This window comes from Vanellus vanellus (genome assembly GCF_965231255.1).
Source record: "Vanellus vanellus genome assembly, chromosome: 2".
Classification (NCBI taxonomy): Eukaryota; Metazoa; Chordata; class Aves; order Charadriiformes; family Charadriidae; genus Vanellus; species Vanellus vanellus.
The window spans coordinates 8,371,150-8,392,231 of NC_138906.1; the positions used below are offsets into that span (position 1 = coordinate 8,371,150).

A 21,082-nucleotide genomic window follows, 5' to 3' on the forward strand; every position below is an offset into this window, starting at 1 on the left:
TACAATAGCACTGAATATGAAACACAGTCTACATTCTTAAAAGGTTGCCAATACAGCCTTTTTTATTACTGGCATAGCAAAACACATAAAATTAAACAGAGAACATGTACTAGAAAATTTTAAAACAACAGACCATTGCAAACAACAGCCTTTAAAAATTAGGTTGACGACTCTTCTAGTGTCTCACAAAATAGATGCAATGTAAGAAGCAGCAGCAGCACATACTTCTCTGTGCACCTCAGATAACTGCCAATTAATACATATTTGCTAAGATTAAAATAAGACTACCTACTGTTGTTCACTGTATTTAAGGATGAAGGATCAAGATGTTGCACAACAAGATAGTACAGCACTGTATACATCAAACACAGTCTACACCCTTCACAGAAACACATCAATGTCATACAGCTCACCCTAAACTTTAGGCATTTCAGTACAATTTAACAAAAAATAGGATTCTTACCTTTTGCACATGTGACAATGCAACATATCTTTCTGGAAGTCTTGGAGGGACAGTTTTTCACAGAAAGGACAAGATAAGTTGTCTTGCTGTTGGTAACAACTGTCACATACCAAACAATTATGGTGCCACTGACAACTTGTTCGTGTGCCACACTCAGCACATACTCTACAGTTCTAGAGATCACAAGAATTTAGTTGTTAATTATTATATTTCCAATGTGATAGAACTGCCATTAACTGACATTTTCCTGATTTGAATTAAATTAAGTCTCTGTCCTTGACAACACTAATAAATTATCCAGGATCTGATAATAGAGCATGAAGATCTGTCCAACAGCAAGGAGAGTTTCCTTGCACTATGACCTGACTGGAAAGGAGTATTTCTTATGAGACTGAACTTTATTCCTAACCTCAGTCATCTTATGACTGCCACAAACTGACTATACAGTGACTTCCCTTGTTATGCTGAAATCGTATTTTTATTGTTACACTTACTCACAAAGTTACTGATAAAACAAATTCATCCTGCCCTCCTCAAATGCAAATGAACCCTTAAGCTGCAGAACTGCCACTCTGATAAGCAAGAAGTAGCTGAATATAAAGTCTTCAAGTACAGATTACATATACTACTACATAGATATAGTTTACATTAGATCATGAAAGTAGCTGTCATTAAGTGACCCCCTATGGAGTCTGATTTACTGTCCTACATAGGCTGCTTCAGCCACTGCACTGACAGCCACCCTCACAGAGCAGCTCGAGAGCCACATCATTACATACAAGTGGAATTCCTCTGGAAATTACAAGTTATGCTACACAGCAACAGCAGTTTGCAGTATTCCTAGAACAGCATAACGTGGATAACAAAATTTGGGCCACTATAATGATAAGGAATTCTTCTGAAACCTTTCAACTTACTTTACATTTCCAACCATTTGTTGGTACAGCATCCATAACTGGTTGTAGACAGAAAGTATGGTAGCCTTTGTCGCATGTATCACACACCAGCATCTTGTTGTCTTCCCCAGAATGTCTAAGAAAAGTAACAAGTGGTTACAAAAATTACTTAAGCAAGCCATAACAAAAAATCTATTTAATGAAAATTCTAAACAGGAAGATATATAGCTAAGCACGTGAAAATATATGAATACCACTTACAAATAACTCCAAAGATAATGCCCTCAAATTCATATATAAGTATGAACGAAGACCACTATGGTTACTTTAACAAGTGCCGAGCCTGTGCAACCATTCCAACTTCTAGAAATCGGTCCACTTTCATTTACACAGGTGCAGACACATTTAATGGCCTTTCTGTACTGAAACCAGTTTAGAATCTGAAATATGTACTTTATCCCTTTCTGAAGAGAACATGCAATTGTACTTGTTCCTACCAACAATCTGAAAAAGAAAAAAATGAGCCATCACCTCTGACTACCACAGCTCCTACAATGTCAACCAATATGACTGCATGAGGAAAACAAACATTAAGAGATTTCAATCTTCCTACAATCATGTATTACAGAGCTCCACCACAAATTTCAGAGATAAAATAAATTTGCAGAGAAAAAGACAAATAGTTTGGTAATATCTAAAGGCATTGTGTTCTGCATTACTTTAAATAAATTAATTCAATAAATAAGCATGCAACAAGATTTGCCTTGATAAAGCTTCACAAGATACGGCATTACACATACTAGATACTACTACATTAGCTGGGAGACCTGATATTTTAAAAAATAGTAAGCATTCTCTCTTTGCATGGAGTTATGCTCAAAATGCTATTCTTCAACACTGGCATAAAACTGCCATACTGCATAAAGTAATAGGTGTGAAAACATCTATTTTTCCTCTAGACAGAAGGTTTGTTAGCCAATACTGTAATTACCCAGTACAACATTTTTGGGGATACTTTCTTTAGAATGTGCTTCACTATTGTAACTTCACTGCTGGCATTTGCTATCAGCTGTGTGTGATCAAAGAACAATCTTCTTTGAAGTGGGTGAATCTGAACGCTAGCAAATACCGAGTGCTCTGCTCGGAAAACAGCAAAGCACTGACTAATCAGGTACGTGAGGCAGTAGTGAAGTGGCTTTTTTCCTTCATCCCAGCTGATCTGACTAAAGCTGAACAAAACTCTTATTTCCTTTCTAGTAAGCCCTTTAAAAAAATAAACAAGCAAGCAAAAGAACCCTGCAGTGCCTATCAGATTAAGTTATATGAGAACAAATGTAGAAGCAGTCAGAGTTTTTTAAGTGAACCCTTATAATATCTCAATAATTATGTTTCCTTGTCTCGGTATTTGTCTGGTGTAACAATTCAATCATGGTCACTCATGTCACTTTTTTTTCTTTGCTCAACTAAGCCATGTTTTTGTTTTCATAATGACTCATTAACTGCCTCTGAAAGATATTAGAAAAGAGAAGAGAGGGCCTAATGCAGGGGACCTACCCAGTGTGTGGTGCGTGCACAGCTGAAATGTCAGCTGAGTAAGGGCACAGGTTCCCAGACGGTAAAGGCACTACATTAAACTAATTTGTTAATTTTGTAAATTTGAGAAAAACCCTCCTGTGTAAAAGGAGGAAAAAGTCAGAAGGTTTTGCTGCTCTTTAGAACCTGCCAAGACAATGGTAACTCTGGCAGTAAAACATGCAGGAGTTCCGGCTCAGCTCTCTTAGAAGAAAGTCCCCAACACATGGGTTTGATCAGCTACTTACTATAATATCATAACAGCTACATCTGGGCAAATAATCTATACTTTTTGGAAAAAAAGAACAGCTAATAAAATAAATGTTTTAAAATCTCAACACACAAATCTCAAGACTGTCCTCCTTCACGTCTGTTAAGTCTCACTTACTTGCAGTTCTGGCACACTTTGCAATCAGGACACTGCCAACCCGCTCGTTTTAAAGGTGTAACTTGTATGTCCAGGCACATCCCGTGGTAGTGCTGGCCACAGGTAGTACAAAAAAGTTGATCTAAGAGGTCTCCAGGGCTGTCGCACACTGCACAATTTGCTTCTTCCTTTGCTACAAAGAAATAATTGTTTCAATTATTATTTTGTTCAAAATTATGAACAACTCCATGAGCCCAATGAAGCCAAGAAATTCTTTAGTAGTTCTTACACGTGCAAAACTTGATTGTTCTTATGAAATTAAAATGTAATTAATATACTTATTATATTTTATTCATTTCATTTGGTTTTCTGATATACTCAACTAATCTCATAACAAAAGTACATTCACTTTAAACCTTAATAAAGTCTTAGCAAAAGAAACAATTTTATTCTCCTCAAGTTAAAACTGAGAGCTTTAGGACCAACTCTTCTCTGGAACAAATACAAAATTAAGCTCCTAGCAGATCCAAACCTATTGTTTAGCAGAAGCGTTTGCAATATGGTTGCTCTAACTTGAGTTAGGGCAAGTAAGCAAGCCTATCAATGTGAACTAAAACCTCTCAGAAGACAAGCCTTATGAGTAAATCCTTCCCATGTTTTGTCATTAAAAAAGAAAAATACTAACTTTGCTGTGCACCACTGCCAGTCTTTAAAAACAGAAGAGTATGAACTTGCACCTTTGTCACACCTGAACAGACGTGAATTCTTGGGTACACAAACTGGGAAAACAGGTCTAAACAACTGCCCTCTTAAACTGATCCTACCATACAGCAGTTTTCATAAAACCTGGTACTAATCGTGCCACTTGAATAGCGTGTACTTACATCTTTCAGGAGCCTGATCAATATGGTCTGGACAAAGGAGGGACAAGTTACTGAAATCCTGAAATGTGCCTGCTCCAGCGGCACAGGGGTAATGGTACATCTGGGTACATTTCTCTTCACAGCATTTGATAGTGGCTCCAAGGTGCTTACAATATGCACATCGCTGAAAAACAAACATAACAAATCGTTCAAAAACTATTTTTTCCTGTAATTTTTCAGCTGGTTCTGTTCCCCTTATTTAAGAGACAAACACATTGGCCAGTAGAAGGGACTGAATACCGAGGAGAAGGAAACTAGTGTACTGTGTCTCTCAGTGGCACTCCCAGATCTTTCCAATTTAAAATGTTTAACAAAACCGACACTAAATGCACTCTGATGACCGAGATCCTTCTTGTCACAGAAAAGCATTTTTCTTCTATATGTTATCTAACTTGAGCTATGCCTTCAGCAAAGAGGCTTGGAGACTTATTCCAAGTAATAAAGGCAGACCACGCTACGCTGTCAATAGCTTATAACTAAAAACCACATAGCTCTGTAAGTTGGAATGTAAAACTGCAGACACTGTACTCAGAAATGCAAATGGAAATGAAATATCATGTTCTATCAAAAATCTTACTGGCATTATACAATCCTCTCTGGGATGACCATGTATTATATAACCTAGCACTTTCTTCTCATCTCTCCTTTCAAGGCTACACAAATACCAATATACCAAACTTCGAGAAGTCATAAATAAGCATGATTATTATTAGAGACCATAGTCATATTTGTAAAGAAATAATTTCTCAGAAAGAACTACCCAATAACCATCCAGTTCTGTGGTCAAGAGGGAACAGATTCCATCAGCCTGCTTCTAAAATATCACCCACACCTTTCTGATTCAGTTAATGAGTCTTTTTTTCTTTCTTGGATTCATTACAGTCCCTGAAGCACTGCAACATGCTTTTGCAATTTTTCACCAAGGCAACAATACTTTTTAAGGCTAGAGCACAGCACCCTAAGATTTGGAGTAAACTTGAGAAAAAACAGGTCAGTGGCTCACAGGAAGGCATACATAACATAGAGCAACAACTGAGCTCAATGACTCTTTCATAATAAAAATATAATACTAACATTGGCGTGTTTCATTACTAGCTTAAGTGTCAAGCAACATCCAAATATGAACATATACCAAATCAAAGAAAAGTTACACACTGTATCTGCTTAATTCTTAGAATACAGACAATTCTTCTGTGTTTCAAAGCCTGGCATGAAATCAGGCATGAAATTAGGCATGAAATAGCACTACTACAAGTCCACAGATATCAAAACCAGCCCATACGAAAACACAAATCACAAAGCTGCCTGTGTTAACAGCTACATTGACATTCTTAAAACAAAATGAAATTAATGTCTTCAGCAAAATATCTGCCTGCACCACAACTCCTGGACAAGGGAAAAAAAAATACTCGGTTATGCTAAACACAACTGCAGTGTAAAAACATAAAACGCTTCAGCACACAAATTAAAGTGGGTCACTAAGGAGAGCTACTGCCATGTTTCTGTGCTACAATGCTTAATCTAGTCTTCAGACCTGCAAGACGTCTCATGTCTCACCTCCATCCATGTCTCTAACACCTACTAACAGTATGGAAAAGATGAAGATGTATTGTGTTATTTTACTAGCCAAAACGCAGAGGAGAGGAGAGGGGACAACATGAGCAAACAATAAAATGGAGTTCCTGAAGCAGGTGAAGAAAGTATCAAAAGTAATTACATCTAAGGTCTGCCAACAAAGCCAAAGTCATGCAAAAACTCATTTTAGGAAACAATATATTCAGTAAACACTCGCTGAGGATGCTATAAAAGGTAAATCCTGAAATCAGATGTGAAATCATGAAAATATAGCCCAAAGCCTCCCCACTTCATGAACTGCAGCTGCACAGTAAACAGAATACAACCCACTCCACTATTTTGTACTTGACACTCCTACATCCTATTGAGATGGCCCAGATTATAGCTAATGCCCAACTGTTACAGACAGGCCAAACACGTTTCAAAGATATTACTCGTTAAGAAACTGTAGGAATGGAAATTTGGGAGGAGTTAAGGTCCAAAACGTGTCCCTCAAGAAAGTATTCAACAGAGACTTTTTTGGATCCCATAATTAACCCTTAACCAGGAAAGAAAATTATGAAGAACTGCAAGTACTCAAAAAATCCAACATTTATTAAAACCTGGGAATAATGGATTAAATAGCAATATAAATGGCATTTTTAAATATCACATCTGTTTTTCAAAACCACCAATCAACAATGGCACATAACAAATGTAAAATCAGAATATACCTTTTCCCAAATGCTCTGACTAAATGATGAAATTATTAGAAATGAGCTAACTACAGGATTACTGCAAAGCCTTGAAAAATGTTGATGTTGATTTAAGGAACCATGTAAAGATGCTGGAAGAAAAATGGAAGCCCAAATTACATTTAATTGAACCCTTCAAACCCATCTGCTAAACTGCACTGGCAATGAAAAGCATTTGGCAGCTAAGTAAAACACACACTTTAAAAACAATGTGCTATATATCATCTGAAGCAAATAAAAAGCAAAGAATATCAACATTTACTGAATTTATAAGAGAGATAAAGCAGCCTGAAGAAACAAATGCCCAAAGGGATTTTTTTGGCAACAGCTGTTGATGAGAAGAGTTACTTTTCCAGCAGTAGAAGCTAACGCTTCTCTGAAAGCAGGCCACATGCTATGACCCCAGAAGAACAAGTATGCACCTATTACAATTAACTGACCTTCATGAAGAAGGTAAGGAGATGAACAGCAAAGTATATTAATTAAAAATTAAAAGCTCTGCTAAATAAACTCAGTAACAAATACTACTTTACTACTTTTTTTGCTAAAATATAGCATCAGGACAGTAAGAGGTGGAAGCAAGGAATAAATCCCATTGCCAGTGAAAGTGTCTTTACCACACTGAATAAGGACAGTAACAGAAACAGTGCGGAGTCTTCAATTTCATCAGCATGAGCACAAAATAAGACGTTACGTGAAGGGGGTGGAAGCTGAATCCGAGTATTCAAAGGGTAGGTATAGGAAAATTGTAAGCTGTCAAAGCAAGCCAAACCCTGTTTTGTTTATGGATCACGTAATTTTACAGTCCTGTTCTACAGAAAAAAATTTACAAGGTGTCAGAAAGCAAGAGAGACACTTCATTACTTATTCATAGTACAATAAAATAAACGTCACTAAAGCAGAATCAGCAGACTTTGTTCCTACTCAAAAAGTCCTTCATTGGTTACCAACTGTTTTCTTCAGCAAGCTCCTAGTGTGCTTGTCCATAGCAAGAGCGCTTTGATCCCATCCATACTTCTGCTACTTCTTACTATTGCAAATTCCATCATTTAGAACTGTACACACCTCCTTCTACTTGGCCTTTTTCACCTTTTTCTTTTACATCTGATTTTTTTTCATACAGACAGCAAAGGATCTCATTTTTAAAAGCAAACAGCTATGCCGTCTCTCAAATTTCATTTTAAAATTCCCTTTATTCACTAATCCCATTGGATCAAATATGACATTGTTATACAAATACAGTGAAAGAGGTAGAACTAAGTGAATTAACAGAAAACATAAGAAAACCTGATCAATCACCTCCTCTCTTTTCTAGTTGTATGGGAGGGAGCGCATCCTCCATGAAACAGAGTAACAGAAACCACACAGAAAATTTTTGGGAAGACAAAAACTTGTACCGCCATTCTAGAATCATAATCACACCAAAATCAACTGAACAAAAAGGTTAGTTCTGCCTGTAGCTTGGAAGCTCAGCTGAATGTCACAAATGCTACTGGCTTTAATGGAAACTGATGGCCAAACTGTAAAATGATGACGAGAGAAACAGCTTACTGTTTACATCTTCTAACCTTCCTACATCATTAAAAATAAATAAAATTTAAAAAAAATTAACAAAGGATAGATTCCAACTTTACATCAGCACAAGTTAAAATGAAGAAAAGATGCCTGTATTTATAACATAAGATTTTGTCCAGGCAGTACTAAGAAAAAAGCAGAGGTCCTATTTTATTATGATTTTATTGCCCTTAGAATTACTTTATAGTATTACTGTCTCAGCAACTGGACAAGTAACAACCCTTAGGAGGCAGACATTAAAGAAAGGCTAAAATGAGGACTTTGAATAAATACTTAGTTGCAACGTGATTACTGCAGTAAAGTTAAGTGTTAGTATTAGGTACTGCAAAATGTTTTTCAAGCAAAACGACAAAATGACCCTGATAGGAACTTATTTAGCTTTAAAAAGGTCAGCCGACAAAACCCATGATAACAATAAGCAAATTTAATTTTACAATAGTGTACTCAAAAATGCACACAAGCCATCTGTCCTTAGTTAAACAATTTAATGTATTACCTGTATGAACGTATTTCAGACTGTTTAGCTACTGAAAACTGCTACCATACAAACCTGTAACTAAGGAGAACTGGACTTTAATATCCTGTCATTAACGAGTCCACAAAGAAATTTTAATATAAACGGTGATTAATGATGAAGTATGTTCCCTGGTAGTTCTGATAATCTTCGATTACCCCACCATCTAGAAAAAGCTTTATATTGCTTGTAGACACTAATCACCATTAGCACCTCTAATGTCAAATACACTGTTTTAAGTACCATACAGCATTTTAGAGCACAATGCAGTCAAATGGCAATATAAAAAGAATTACTGGCTTTCCATTCAACTACTGATTAGAAAAGGTACTAAATAACACACATTTCCAGGAGTAGTGGAAATTACCTTCTACTTTTTTATTTTTTTTATTAATCGTGTCACAAATTTGGAAATTACTTAAATTTATAACAAGCAATTCAATCAGAGATTAGTTATTTTTGTTCCTCAATCCTTAACACACACCAAATTTAAGAAATTAAAATTCAGATCTCTCTCTTATAACTGTAATTAAAAACTAAAATGTTCTTAACAGAGACAGCATGTATTAAAACTTCGCTATGGTGTCCACTTCACACTCTGAGTAGTCTAAAGTAAGTTTAAAAATAAATAAATCCCAACTGTAGAAACAAATTATCAAATTTTGCTTCTAAAACTATGAAAAAACATGGACAACCAGAGATGCAACTTGGCCAAGCTCAACATATGACTGAGAAAAACTGTCTTCCAATGCAGAATTCTTGACTAGATACTCCATATGTCCCCAACACACTCAGTTATCTGTACAGGAATAAAGAATAAAGGTAAGAACATACAAATGATGATGACTAACACCACTATCGGTGACTCAACACATGTAATCAAGGTAAAAAGCAAAAGTCCCTCTAAGCGTGGAGATTTCAGGCTCTCTACAACTCACTACTTTAAAGTTCCTTCTTCCCACCAGTTGCCTCCTTCATAAAAAAATACATTAAATAAATGATGTTGATATCAGGGCATGTAAAAAACAGGACAATAAAGCACTCATGTTTTGCAGGGGTGTTTTTCATAATAGTTGTGACAGGGTAATAACCTCTAAGAAGCAAGTTTGCTAAAGGGAGATACATTTTTTGATACCTGAAGTAGGTAAAGGAAAACATGCAAACCTTATGGAGCACAAATTCTTCCTCATATAATCTGAAATGTTCTCAAACTCCGTCTATTCAGAAGCTCCACAGAAGGGTTTGTATGCCTTGAAGTTGCATTCTCCCCATCATTATATAAAGCAGTGGAATAACTGAATGCATATGATTTCCTCCACAGACTCCGCCTTTGCTGCTTTTTTCACACTTCCATGAGGAAAAGCATTTTTTTTTTATTCACCTCGTCGCTTTCTACAAGATTTAGGATAACGCAGATGGTTTGAGTGAGGCTAAGCTTCCCCACGGCTAACAACCAACTATTCCCTTAATTCTCATCTAATATCCACCGTGCCAGAAGGGCGCACACGAGCCTGTTGTTTAGTTAGCGTGTAAACAATGAGAAGGTCAATAATGTTTAATGTAATTTAAATTGTGATCATTAGGCTTCAGCATCAGCAACTTCAGGACAAACAAGGCAGGAACAGAAATCATCAGCTTTGGTTTAAGACTGCTTTTTGGCAGGCTCAGAAAACAGAATTTTGTGCCAGTTCCATTTGATTCATGCTCGGAAGGTCCTAAGAAGTATGTGTAGACGTTTCTTTTTGTTGGCAGAGCACAGTCTGAGCCACAAATTGTTGGAGGCTTGAGAAAAAAATAATTGGGGAAACATTGCTACATGCTTGTTGTTTAATGATCTTCTCTACGCATCTGTTACTGGTCATCGCAGAAGATACGGGGATGAAGTCAGCTTTCTGTCTAATCCAGCACAGCTCTTACGTTCCTAAATCACATACAAGGATTCTGAAGTGGCTTATGCATTCTATAGGTTATGCCTATGCTACAGATCCTCTGGAGCTACAGCTAGGCTGGCATAATTACATTTGCAAAGCCATTTAACAGAAACTCAGCAAAAGGAGAATTTACTGCAGAATTTACAGTCACATTGTGCTTCCAAACAACACAAGGCTTGAGACGAGGACATCTAAATTTCAGGCTCTAAATTTAGTGTCTATCTGTGAGCCAAGTGTTTAAGCTCCCATTACATTTAATGGAGACTTAGTCACTTTATGGCATTTACTTCATCACAATTCAGTTGACCAAACAGTGGGCGTCCATTTTCGGGCTCCATTAACAATACCAGCCAGACCTTCATTGCCTATGATTGGAATTTAAACACAGCTCACAGGTAGACACGTCCACCAGGTCTAAATTTAGATGGCAGTCTTGAGCTGAAGCCTGCCTAAAAATTGTTGACAGAAGTTCTCTATTGGTAATACAGCTAAGTTCACACCAAACGTTTTGTCAGCGTGGCAGTATCAATGAAGGGATGTGAATGGGTACTGCTTATAAAGACTTCCATATAAATTCTCTTTTATTAACGTAAGCTTTCTGAATGACAAAAACTTAGGCTAAAGCTTCACATAACACATGCCTAAATTCTCTTAAATACTTTTGGAACACTTAGTCAAAACTTTCCAGCCATTTCTGAGAATAGAGAAATGAGTACGAAAAACATTTCGCTCATCTACTTGGAGGCCTGTAACCAGTGGTGTCCCCCAGGGGTCAATACTCGGTCCAGTTTTGTTTAATATATTCATTAATGACCTGGATGAGAGGACAGAGTGTATCCTCAGCAAGTTCGCTGATGATACCAAACTGGGTGGGGTGGCTGACACCCCAGAGGGCCGTGCTGCCATCCAGCGTGACCTGGACAGGCTGGAGAGCTGGGCAGAGAAGAACCTAATGAGGTTCAGCAAGAGCAAGTGCAAGGTCCTGCAGGTGGGGAGGAAGAATGCAAAGCACCAGTATAGGTTAGGGGTGGACCTGCTGGGAAGTAGTTCTGAGGAGAAGGATCTGGGGGTCCTGGTAGACAGTAAATTATCCATGGCCCAGCGATGTGCCCTTGTTGCCAAAAAGGCCAGTGGAATCCTGGGCTGCACAGGGAAGAGTGTGGCCAGTAGGTCGAGGGAGGTCATTCTCCCCCTCTACTCTGCACTGGTGAGGCCACAACTGGAATACTGTGTCCAGTTCAAGAGGGACAGGGAACTGCTGGAGCGAGTCCAGCGAAGGGCAACTAAGATGATGCTTGGAGCATCTGCCTTATGAGGAAAGGCTGAGAGCGCTGGGACTCTTTAGCCTGGAGAAGAGAAGGCTGAGGGGAGACCTTATTATGGTGTACAAGTATCTAAAGGGTGGCTTGAAGGAGGATGGAGCCAGGCTCTTTTCAATGGTTCCAAGTGACAGGACGAGGGGTAAAGGGCACAAGTTAGAACACAGGAAGTTCCGTTCAAATACACGGAAAAACTTCTTTACGGTGAGGGTGACAGAGCACTGGCACAGGCTGCCCAGGGAGGTGGTGGAGTCCCCTTCTCTGGAGATCTTCAAGACCCGCCTGGATGCAGTCCTGAGTAATGTGCTCTGGGCAATCCTGCTTTGGCAGGGGAGTTGGACTAGATGATGTCTAGAGGTCCCTTCCAACTCCGAAAATTCCGTGATTCTGTGATTCTGTGATCTTAAAAACAACCTCACTCACAGGACTTGCAATTTGGTAGGAATTTTTTAGTGTGGGGGTGCAACTTCTGCCCTTACCCTGCAAATCTATCCAGATGTGACCAAGCTTGAGAAAACTATTTTTTTTAACGTAAAACACTTCCAAAAGTTTGTCAGTGAAAAAATCACAAAAAAAATCTGTTCTCATTGATCATGACTGATCCTCTCCAATTTCTAGCACTGACCTGACTATGTGTACCTTCTGCAAAGATTGCTTTGGTCTGACAAGGATTAGAGAGAGGAAGTCTGTAATAAATACTCAAGCCTAAGCACAATAAGCCACCGGAATGGAAAGCAGACATCCCAAAGGCTCCTGATACTACTGTCACTTAAATCGTCTGCGGAATGAGAGTATCCAGTACACAGGCAGATGGACAAATATGGGTAAAAGAGACAAAAGGGACTAACTACACTGTGTGAATGAGTCTGATGAGACTGCGAGGAGAAACCATGGACTGAGATGGAAGATAAGGAGGGGGAGGGGCAGGGATGACACTTCAAGGGCCAATTAACTAAAAGGGGGCACTAAAATTGGATAAAGAACTGAGGGAACTGATGTGCCAATACACAGGAAATGGTAAAGCGACAGATCTCAGAAGGAACCTGGGGAAGAGGGAATAGAAAGGTTAAGGAGAGGGGATGCAGGAAGAACAAGGAAGAGCAGAAGTGGCTAAAAAAAAAAATCAACCTGGAACAAAAAGTCAGAAGTCTGAGGCAAATGAAATTGGATGAAGACTACAAGAAGTGAGCTGTCCTCTGACTCCCAGTGCTATATCACTCTCACTTAGCCAGCTCAAATAGCAGAGGTCTGTGTGTCACCATAAAGGTTTTCAACCTGTGGTTTGGAAGGTCTGCCTTTTCCTTTTTTTGTCCTGACACAAGGAAATGATATATTCAGACAATTACAAGGCAACACACATACACAGAGACACAGATAAAGGAATCAACCGACACACGTATGGACAACTATAACTATGTATGTACATTAAAACACAAAAAGGACTGCAGATCCAACATGGATTTAGTGCATAAAATAGACACTTAAAAGGACTCTCTGCATTAAAGAAACCTGTTACTTCTAGGACTCTGCTTCAATTGTAGAAGGGAAAGAGTATGTGTTGAAAAAAAGTTGTGGATTACTTGCAGAATAAAAAACCACTTAGTTATGGCAACTGAATGATGACCTGCAAAACAGTTCCAGTTTCACTTCTTTCACAGAGCTCCTGTATGATATTGGGCAGGGCACTAAGTAAAATTTTTCTTAAGTTTTTTTTTAGTCCTTAATCTTAATGTGAAAAGCTTGGGGCTTTTTTCCCCCATAAAATACAGTCTTGTTTTCTACATAGATTGTGCATTCACAACTCCAACAGAGCGAAGAAAGAACTGCGATATCAGTGCAACTTTTTAAGTAAATCTGAGTATGGTTGAAGATCTCTCAGTTTGCCATCCAAATCAGCAGATATTTTTAAGTAAAAAAAAAAAAGTAAAAAATAAAAAAAGAATCAACTTATCTTGTGGAAAATGGAGCCTAAGATGCACAGAAAGGCCACATAAATCTGCTATTTGGAAATAATTTATAGGCAAGTTATTCACGTTTATTATACTAGGAGCATGCTAGAAAAACTCATCCAGAAATGAGTAATTCTTCCCTTTTAAGCAGCATTTGCACAGACTATATACCTACACATTGAATAACTACGAAAAAATGTAACATTGAAGAGGTTTTTGCTAAGACAGCAATGTCCACCCTATGGACTGAACTAGGCACTATCTGTTCTGCATGTGATCATACAATTAAAGACTACATATCAGGCATATGCACAAAGGATATTAATTGTGTGCAAAGGACATTAATTGCATGCACACAACCTGTCTTCTGGCATGTCCTAACTTTGTGTGCTTGGTTTTATAGTTTTAATAATGCGTTCTTTTAACAAAGATTTTGTAGATATATTAACTCAGTTTAACAAAAAGCTAATGTCAGCAAAAGTCACCATATATACTCCATGATACACGTAATTACAAGGTAATAGTAGAGATGGGGTGACAAGGAACTCTGGATTATGTACAGACATAAAAAAATACAAGAATTTCCTGCCTTTAATACCTTCCTCATTAGTGAGCACCTCCTTAGTATTCCTTCCCCACTGACTGCAATCAGTACCTTATTGTTCATAATTCCTATTTCCTTGGCTGTTCCTAAATTGCTCTCTCCAAATGGCACAGAGTCATCGTAAACAAAATCCTACATCTTCAGTTCACTAATTTTTGTAAATTGAGCTCAAATAAAGCAATTAGATGGCATACTTTGAAACTACCAGCTTGAAACATTAATATAATTTCTTTTCTAATAAAAGCTTCACATGTTTTATCTGGCTGGGGCTTTTAGTTTTTTTTTGTTCAATTTGACTGAATTAGTTACTTACACATATTTCTCCCATTCCTCCTCCCAAAACACAGTATCCCCAAACATTACATAATAATTTTTTTAATTCACTAGCTACTGAAATAAACAAATAAACCCTTGTCTTTCCATCCTATTCCATCACTGACATTCCTCGGGCAAGCATCGAGAGTGCAACATCTTGACCTAGAATTTAAAATTGTTAAATTACTGGTCAAACATTTAGCAGGTAATTCAACCGCTGTTCTGGGGTTCGGAGAGGGGAGGAGAAGAAGGGGTTGTTAGTTTTGCAGCATGCTGCCTCAGTAGCTTGTGAAGAAAAAAGCTGCCAAATTTTGTAATGAATTCCACAGAACATTAAGTCTGATGCTTAGCAGAAGCCATAACTGTTAAGTAAATGATATCCTCTTGATGAATACCCTTATTTGAAAGCAACATTGATTCTTCTAACCCTTTAGCAGTGTCCCAAAACAGATGTGCACAACTGCAAATTCTGTTTGCTTTCAGGTTTACGAAGTGTGATGACATTTTTACAATCATGCATAAGCCCTTTTACCCAGGAGTAAAATAAAACACAATAATTCTTCACCATCTGTTTGTTAATTTTGCATTCATTTAACTTTGCATTTTAAACTAATAATCATTTTCTTATAATATAGTTTGTTCCATTGGTAGAAATTACAGCTGTTCAATTAAAAAGAGAATGGTTTATAACAGTATACAGTTTTCCTCTAAATACTTCCATTGCTCTTAATTATAGAGATATTAGTGCCATCAAATGGAAAAAAATTGCCAGGAAATAGTGTTATGCTTTACAAGTCACAGATTCCCTTAGTAAATGTACATATTTACTTCTGTTCCAGCACCAATTCCCACCTGGTCTCTTTTACATTAAAATTCCTTTTCTCCACTACAAGATTCTGTGTGTTTTTTAATGGTACTATCTATGTATAACAGGCTTCTTACACTCTTGAAGGAGTAAGGCACAAACAATTAGATGAAGCTTCCGTTTCATACGTAGCATATAGTCAAACGAAGTACAGTCCTATGTGCTTTTCCTTAATCTCTAATGGTGGGCCAAGGAGGTTTTGATATTTTTATTCTTATCTGGTTACAGCTAAAACTAGGACTAGAATAATGTCCTAAAAGCTTTTTATCACAATGTTTACATTAAAATGGGGAAATCCCATTCCTTTATCAAAAGTAAAGCCACATTAAAATAACATGAATAATACATCAGAACTAGCGAAGAGGAAATCATTTCAGTCAACAAAAGACATGGGCCTGGAGGAAGAGCAGGAGCCAGCCTGAGATTCCGAGAGTTGTATTTTGGATTCTGCGTTACACTGCTCCACAGAGACCAGGCTCTAAGTCCACAGCGAGGTTACAAGTCCTAAACTTAGACTGTCCACACACTAACACAGTGGAAAGTCTACTTCACTGCGGTTCCTAGGCTTAATAATCATAATCATCTACAAATAAACCCTTCAAGAGACACAGGCCGCTCAGCCAATTCGTGTGAGAGGTCCAGTAGTATTAGAGAGACTGTTCAGATGGTTAAAACAATCAAGAGTCAATCAATGTTTTCTAAAACCAATTTTATCTGATGGCATGGAAATCTTAGCACCAGATGATGATCCTAATTCTGTGGTAGTGTTAAGAGAGCAATGCTGTCACAGTACTAGGATGAAAAACACCCGTAACACAAGAGATTTCCACAAAATGGATTTATTTCAATTAAAGGAGTTCAGCAAAGGCTGAAAAACACTGAACTGCTGCATAAGACTATAACAGCTCACTCACCCACAGAAATGCGCTTCCAGAAGTACCAAACACAACGGGCTCACATAGTATTATGAGTGGAAGTACAACCACATGTTACTGTGCTGCTCAGCTTCTAGTCTTACCAGCTTCTTGGGTATTTTGACCTTTTAGTTTCTCAGATGAGTGAGCATTGCTGCCAGGTCCGACCTTTTCTGGGGGATTTATCCATCACAATATTTTACGTCTGACAGAAAGCAAACACTCTGGAGGTGCCCAAGGTGATCTCTGATGTGATGGATGTATAACGGTAACAGTATCCCCAACAATTCACCATCTATTTCAAGTTACTGTCATTGAAAAACACTTGGAAAACCTGAAACTCTTACCTATTCAACACACCAAATCCATTTACATTTTGGAAAATGAGCGTTTTCCTCACACAGCTCAACAAATTATGAAAGCAACCGAACTGTTGTCTTGTATTATTTCTCTGAAAACCTCTATTATTTTTTGAAGGTTTATGATTTGTCAACACATCTCCCTGGATATACCATACAAATAACACCTAATATTGCCATAACAACCTGTAGTAATTGAAAAGAAAAAAAACCAAAACAACAGTATTTGCTTGGATATTTGACAGCAGTTTATTTATATCCAGATTCACTATTTAGTCTACAAAATCTGCCACTCTTCCCAGTTCTTTTCAAGGCAATTTCATACAGAAGCAGAGTGGAGGAATATTTTTTTTTTTTTAAAAATGAAATGTTATTTTATGAATTAAAAATTGGAAGTGAGAAGGCCAGATGGGGAAATACCTTAAGTTTTATAAAACAAAATTATCTAGACTGCAGATTGAATACGTGTATTCTCATTGTATCTGAAGTAAGACCATGTCACAGCAATATATTTAGGGTGTATCAAGTTGGTTTACCAATGTTAGATGCTCCAGGAAGCAATTACTTATTCTTTTATTTATTTATTTAACAACAGCTACTTTCCCCCCTTGATATACTGAAGAGGAACATGACATCTTTGAAGCAATACATTAACAACACTGAATTAAAAACACAAGAGTAAAAAAGCTTATGGGAAGTGCTGATTTGAGAACATGCCACTTCATCAGTTGTCAACTGACATTATTAAATAGGATTCTTATTAATAATATCAATCATGACTATGATTCATGGAACACCTACAAGTTCATTATTGGCAGACCTACTACTGTCTGCCTACTTTTTATTCCCAGGTCAGAACTGCAGAATGCAGAGGATAATTATATAAATGAAAATAAACAATATTAATTCTTTCACATAAAGAGATGACTATCAGTGGTAGCCTAGATCGTTAGAAAAAATAGCTTTAATGCAAGTAGCGCCTGTATTTATCACCGAGTGATACTTGCACATGAAGGGCAGTTGGTGCACATTTGTGAAGATTCATAAGATGTCTCTCTCATGCGTGATTTGTTCCATGTTATTAAAAACACACTCAAGGACACCTGCATTAATGGGACTACTTCATACTGAGGCCTGCAATATTTATGCTCAATCTGCAACTCTGGGACAGAATTTACACTAATGGAAGTCAATAACAAAATCTTTAGGGAGTTCAAAACTATTTTTTGCTAATGGTTTGATTTTGCAAGCTGCTGAGTACACCAACCTCAGAAGCTGTTTTTAGGCTACTGCTTAAAAGCAAACTGATGACAACAGACTAATACGAGTACTCCTGAGTTTTAAATTAAAATATCTTTGTATGAATTTTTTTGAGGATGGGTGAAAACCCCAAATGAAAACCCATAATGATTTATATTAGGTAAAATATTACTCAGATTCCTTTGCTTGGAATAATCAAACCCCACTTTATAACTCTAATTTCATTAAAGAGACTGAACTTTAAAGTTCTTGTTCAAAAAAAGCGCATGTGACCCACATCCATGAAAAATCTGAAAGACATGCTTAAGTGAAATGTTATTTAAAAGAGAAACCACTATGAAACCAAGATTGAAGTCAATTGTCTAACACTAACCAAACAATGCTACAGCTCAGCAAGTATATCTACAGCTTGTCCCATAGGGGTATTTTTTCCTTTTATTCATGTGCTATCTATTAAAGAGCAAGCTTCTGAAGGCAAGGGGGATGCCTTTTTATTTCCATAACACTCACAGCATAATGAGGACCCGTCCTTGACTAAAACTAACCAATATTAACTACAAAAGACCAATAAGTCTTTTTTCATAAATGTTACCATCACACAAAGGCAAAATTAGACCCTTAAGCACTAACATTAAAAAAAAACAACAGATCGATCCACATTAGCTATGGAAAAGACTGAATATAAAATATTTAAATAAGAAGCAGCCACAAGTGAGGTGGGAGTAAGGTAGGAAAATAAGGGTTGCATTCAAATACCTACAAAAGTAAGCAGATAGGCAGCACTGCTACACTTTCCTGTGTAAGTTTCTATGGGTTTACTGTTGGCATGCTCGCTAAGAGATGGGAACATCTTCCTGCCTTTTTTTAATATATATAGAACTCCAGTCTTCTTATCTGCTGAAAATATTAATGGGTTAATAACAGAAATAGATTTCTAAATATTTTCATAAATTTTAAAAAGAACGTTTTGTTATTTCCTTGTTCCACATTTAAAATCTGGGGGCATTATGTTGTAATTTTCTTTCTTTCATAGACCTTAAAGGACTATGCTACTGCTGCTGAGTGTAGAAAGACAGGAGGAAGGGAGAGCCCAGGTATCCATATTCTCTTGTTCTACAACAAAGCACCAAAATGGCTCAGTCCCACCAGCAAAATGAAGCACTAGCTGAGGAAGAAGGTATAATCTTGATTTAAGAGACGGCGTGCTTTTCCTTTAGTGGGCTTTCTTCACTCTTCAGAGATCAGGTTCTCCCTCTTTTTAACATGTAAGCCCCCAAAATAACTTGGTATAAACAGATGATAAACTCTTCAAATCAAATGCCCAGCAATAGAGTGCTACATCAGCGTGAACCAGTATGTCGCTGCCTTAATGCTTAGGGTAACACTTAAGAAAGACACCCGGGGGCGGCGGGGGGAAGAGAAAAAAGAATATAGAGAATTTCTTTGGGCGTATTATGAAAAAAGTGTTTTCTACCCAAGTCATGCAAAAAGGAAGAAAAGGTCTTTGTGAAACACACTTCACCAGTTTGGAACACACACTAAACAATTTCACTTCAGAGCTTTCCGTAAATTATTTCAGTGAATGTTACTGAATAAAGGAAACCTGCACTGGAAATTCCTTCAGGAACATAAGCCCTTTCATGTTTCTCAGCTAGGCTTTTCGGCTTTCATTTCTGGGCTATTGCTGGTTCTCTCTCAGTCTCTCTCCATGCCCCTAGTCCATTTTGTCTGCTTCCTACACCTCACAGACTGCCCTTAGCATCTGCAATGCCCATCATCTATTCAGCATCAAAACCCTCTCAGAAATGTCTTTGTAGCAACAGTCTCTCTCCCCTGATTCTAGTACCCACACATTCCACATCCAGAGTTCAAGCAAGGTGCATCTTTCAAAGCATTCATCTTGAAAAAAAAAACCCACAGACTGGAAACTCTGAGGCTGACTCTGCTTTCCAACTTCAGTGCCACAGGAGGGCTCACAGGGCGAGCTCCCGCAGAACAGCCTCCTGGCACCCAGCGGGACACCAGCAGCACCACTGCAGTGGGTGATAAAAAGCAATAGGTGAGGCTGAAAATCAAACACTTTCCCTTAGACGAAGCCATACGAACCATCTTAAGGAAAGATGTCTTGTGCTGCCTAAGTAACCCAAGTCTTCTCCCTCCTCATTTGCTACTGTGTTCCAGAAATGCAGTTATTATGGAGAAGCACATTTGTGTAGATTTCGCCTGCCAGAAATGACATTGTGCTTCTGTTCAGGTCGACAAAATTGCAGGGGGAAATCAGGCAATGAAGTCACGGAAATTATATTCATACACTGGAAAAAAAATGACAGTTTATGACAAGTCCTCTCTTACTCTCAATAAAGTTTATTACTTTAAATGTATATATTAGAATACGTGCACTAGTCGTCCCTTTCCAACAGCTGGCAGGGGTTAAGCTCTAGCACTTATTTCCTACGGACCAAAGAAGGAACAAGACACAATTTCACTCTAATCAGTGAGTTATAACGTGCACTGACAATGCAACTTGCTATATAGACAAATTCACAATATATTTTTTTCTATATACAAAAGGTAGGGATACAAGCACAGCTGTTATTTCACAGAAGGCTCAGGACAAAGCAAATCAAAATAAAAATCTAAAAAAAAAAATTAGTTTAAAAACGTACACCTTTTCTTCTGTTTCATCTGAGAAAACAAATGCTCCTCCAAACCGTGGTTCATAAATGAATGCCTGCCTTCCTCTTGTTAACAGAATCAACACATTGAAGATGATCTAAAAATTAACTATAGCTAAACTGGTCTCACATTGTCATGTGCTCCTTTTTCTAATCACTAGGTCAGAATCATGATGATAGGTTATGAAGCAAGGAACTACTATAAAGACTGAAAAGTCATGTTAAAGTATTTGCACTTGTTAAGAATCAAACTCCCAAAACAAGTGTGCAGG

The 21,082-nt window shown here is 37.6% G+C and overlaps 1 protein-coding gene across 1 annotated transcript in view; it reads right to left on the reverse strand.

Moving 5' to 3' along the window:
- KMT2C (lysine methyltransferase 2C) overlaps positions 1–21,082 on the reverse strand; it is a 201,363-nt gene that overhangs the window by 92,984 nt on the left and 87,297 nt on the right. The window contains exons 7-10 of the mRNA XM_082498871.1: positions 4,183–4,345; positions 3,320–3,491; positions 1,381–1,495; positions 464–636 (exon numbers count right to left, since the gene is read on the reverse strand). Of these exons, the coding sequence (XP_082354997.1) occupies positions 464–636; positions 1,381–1,495; positions 3,320–3,491; positions 4,183–4,345 (623 nt within the window). The remainder of the gene's footprint in view (positions 1–463; positions 637–1,380; positions 1,496–3,319; positions 3,492–4,182; positions 4,346–21,082) is intronic.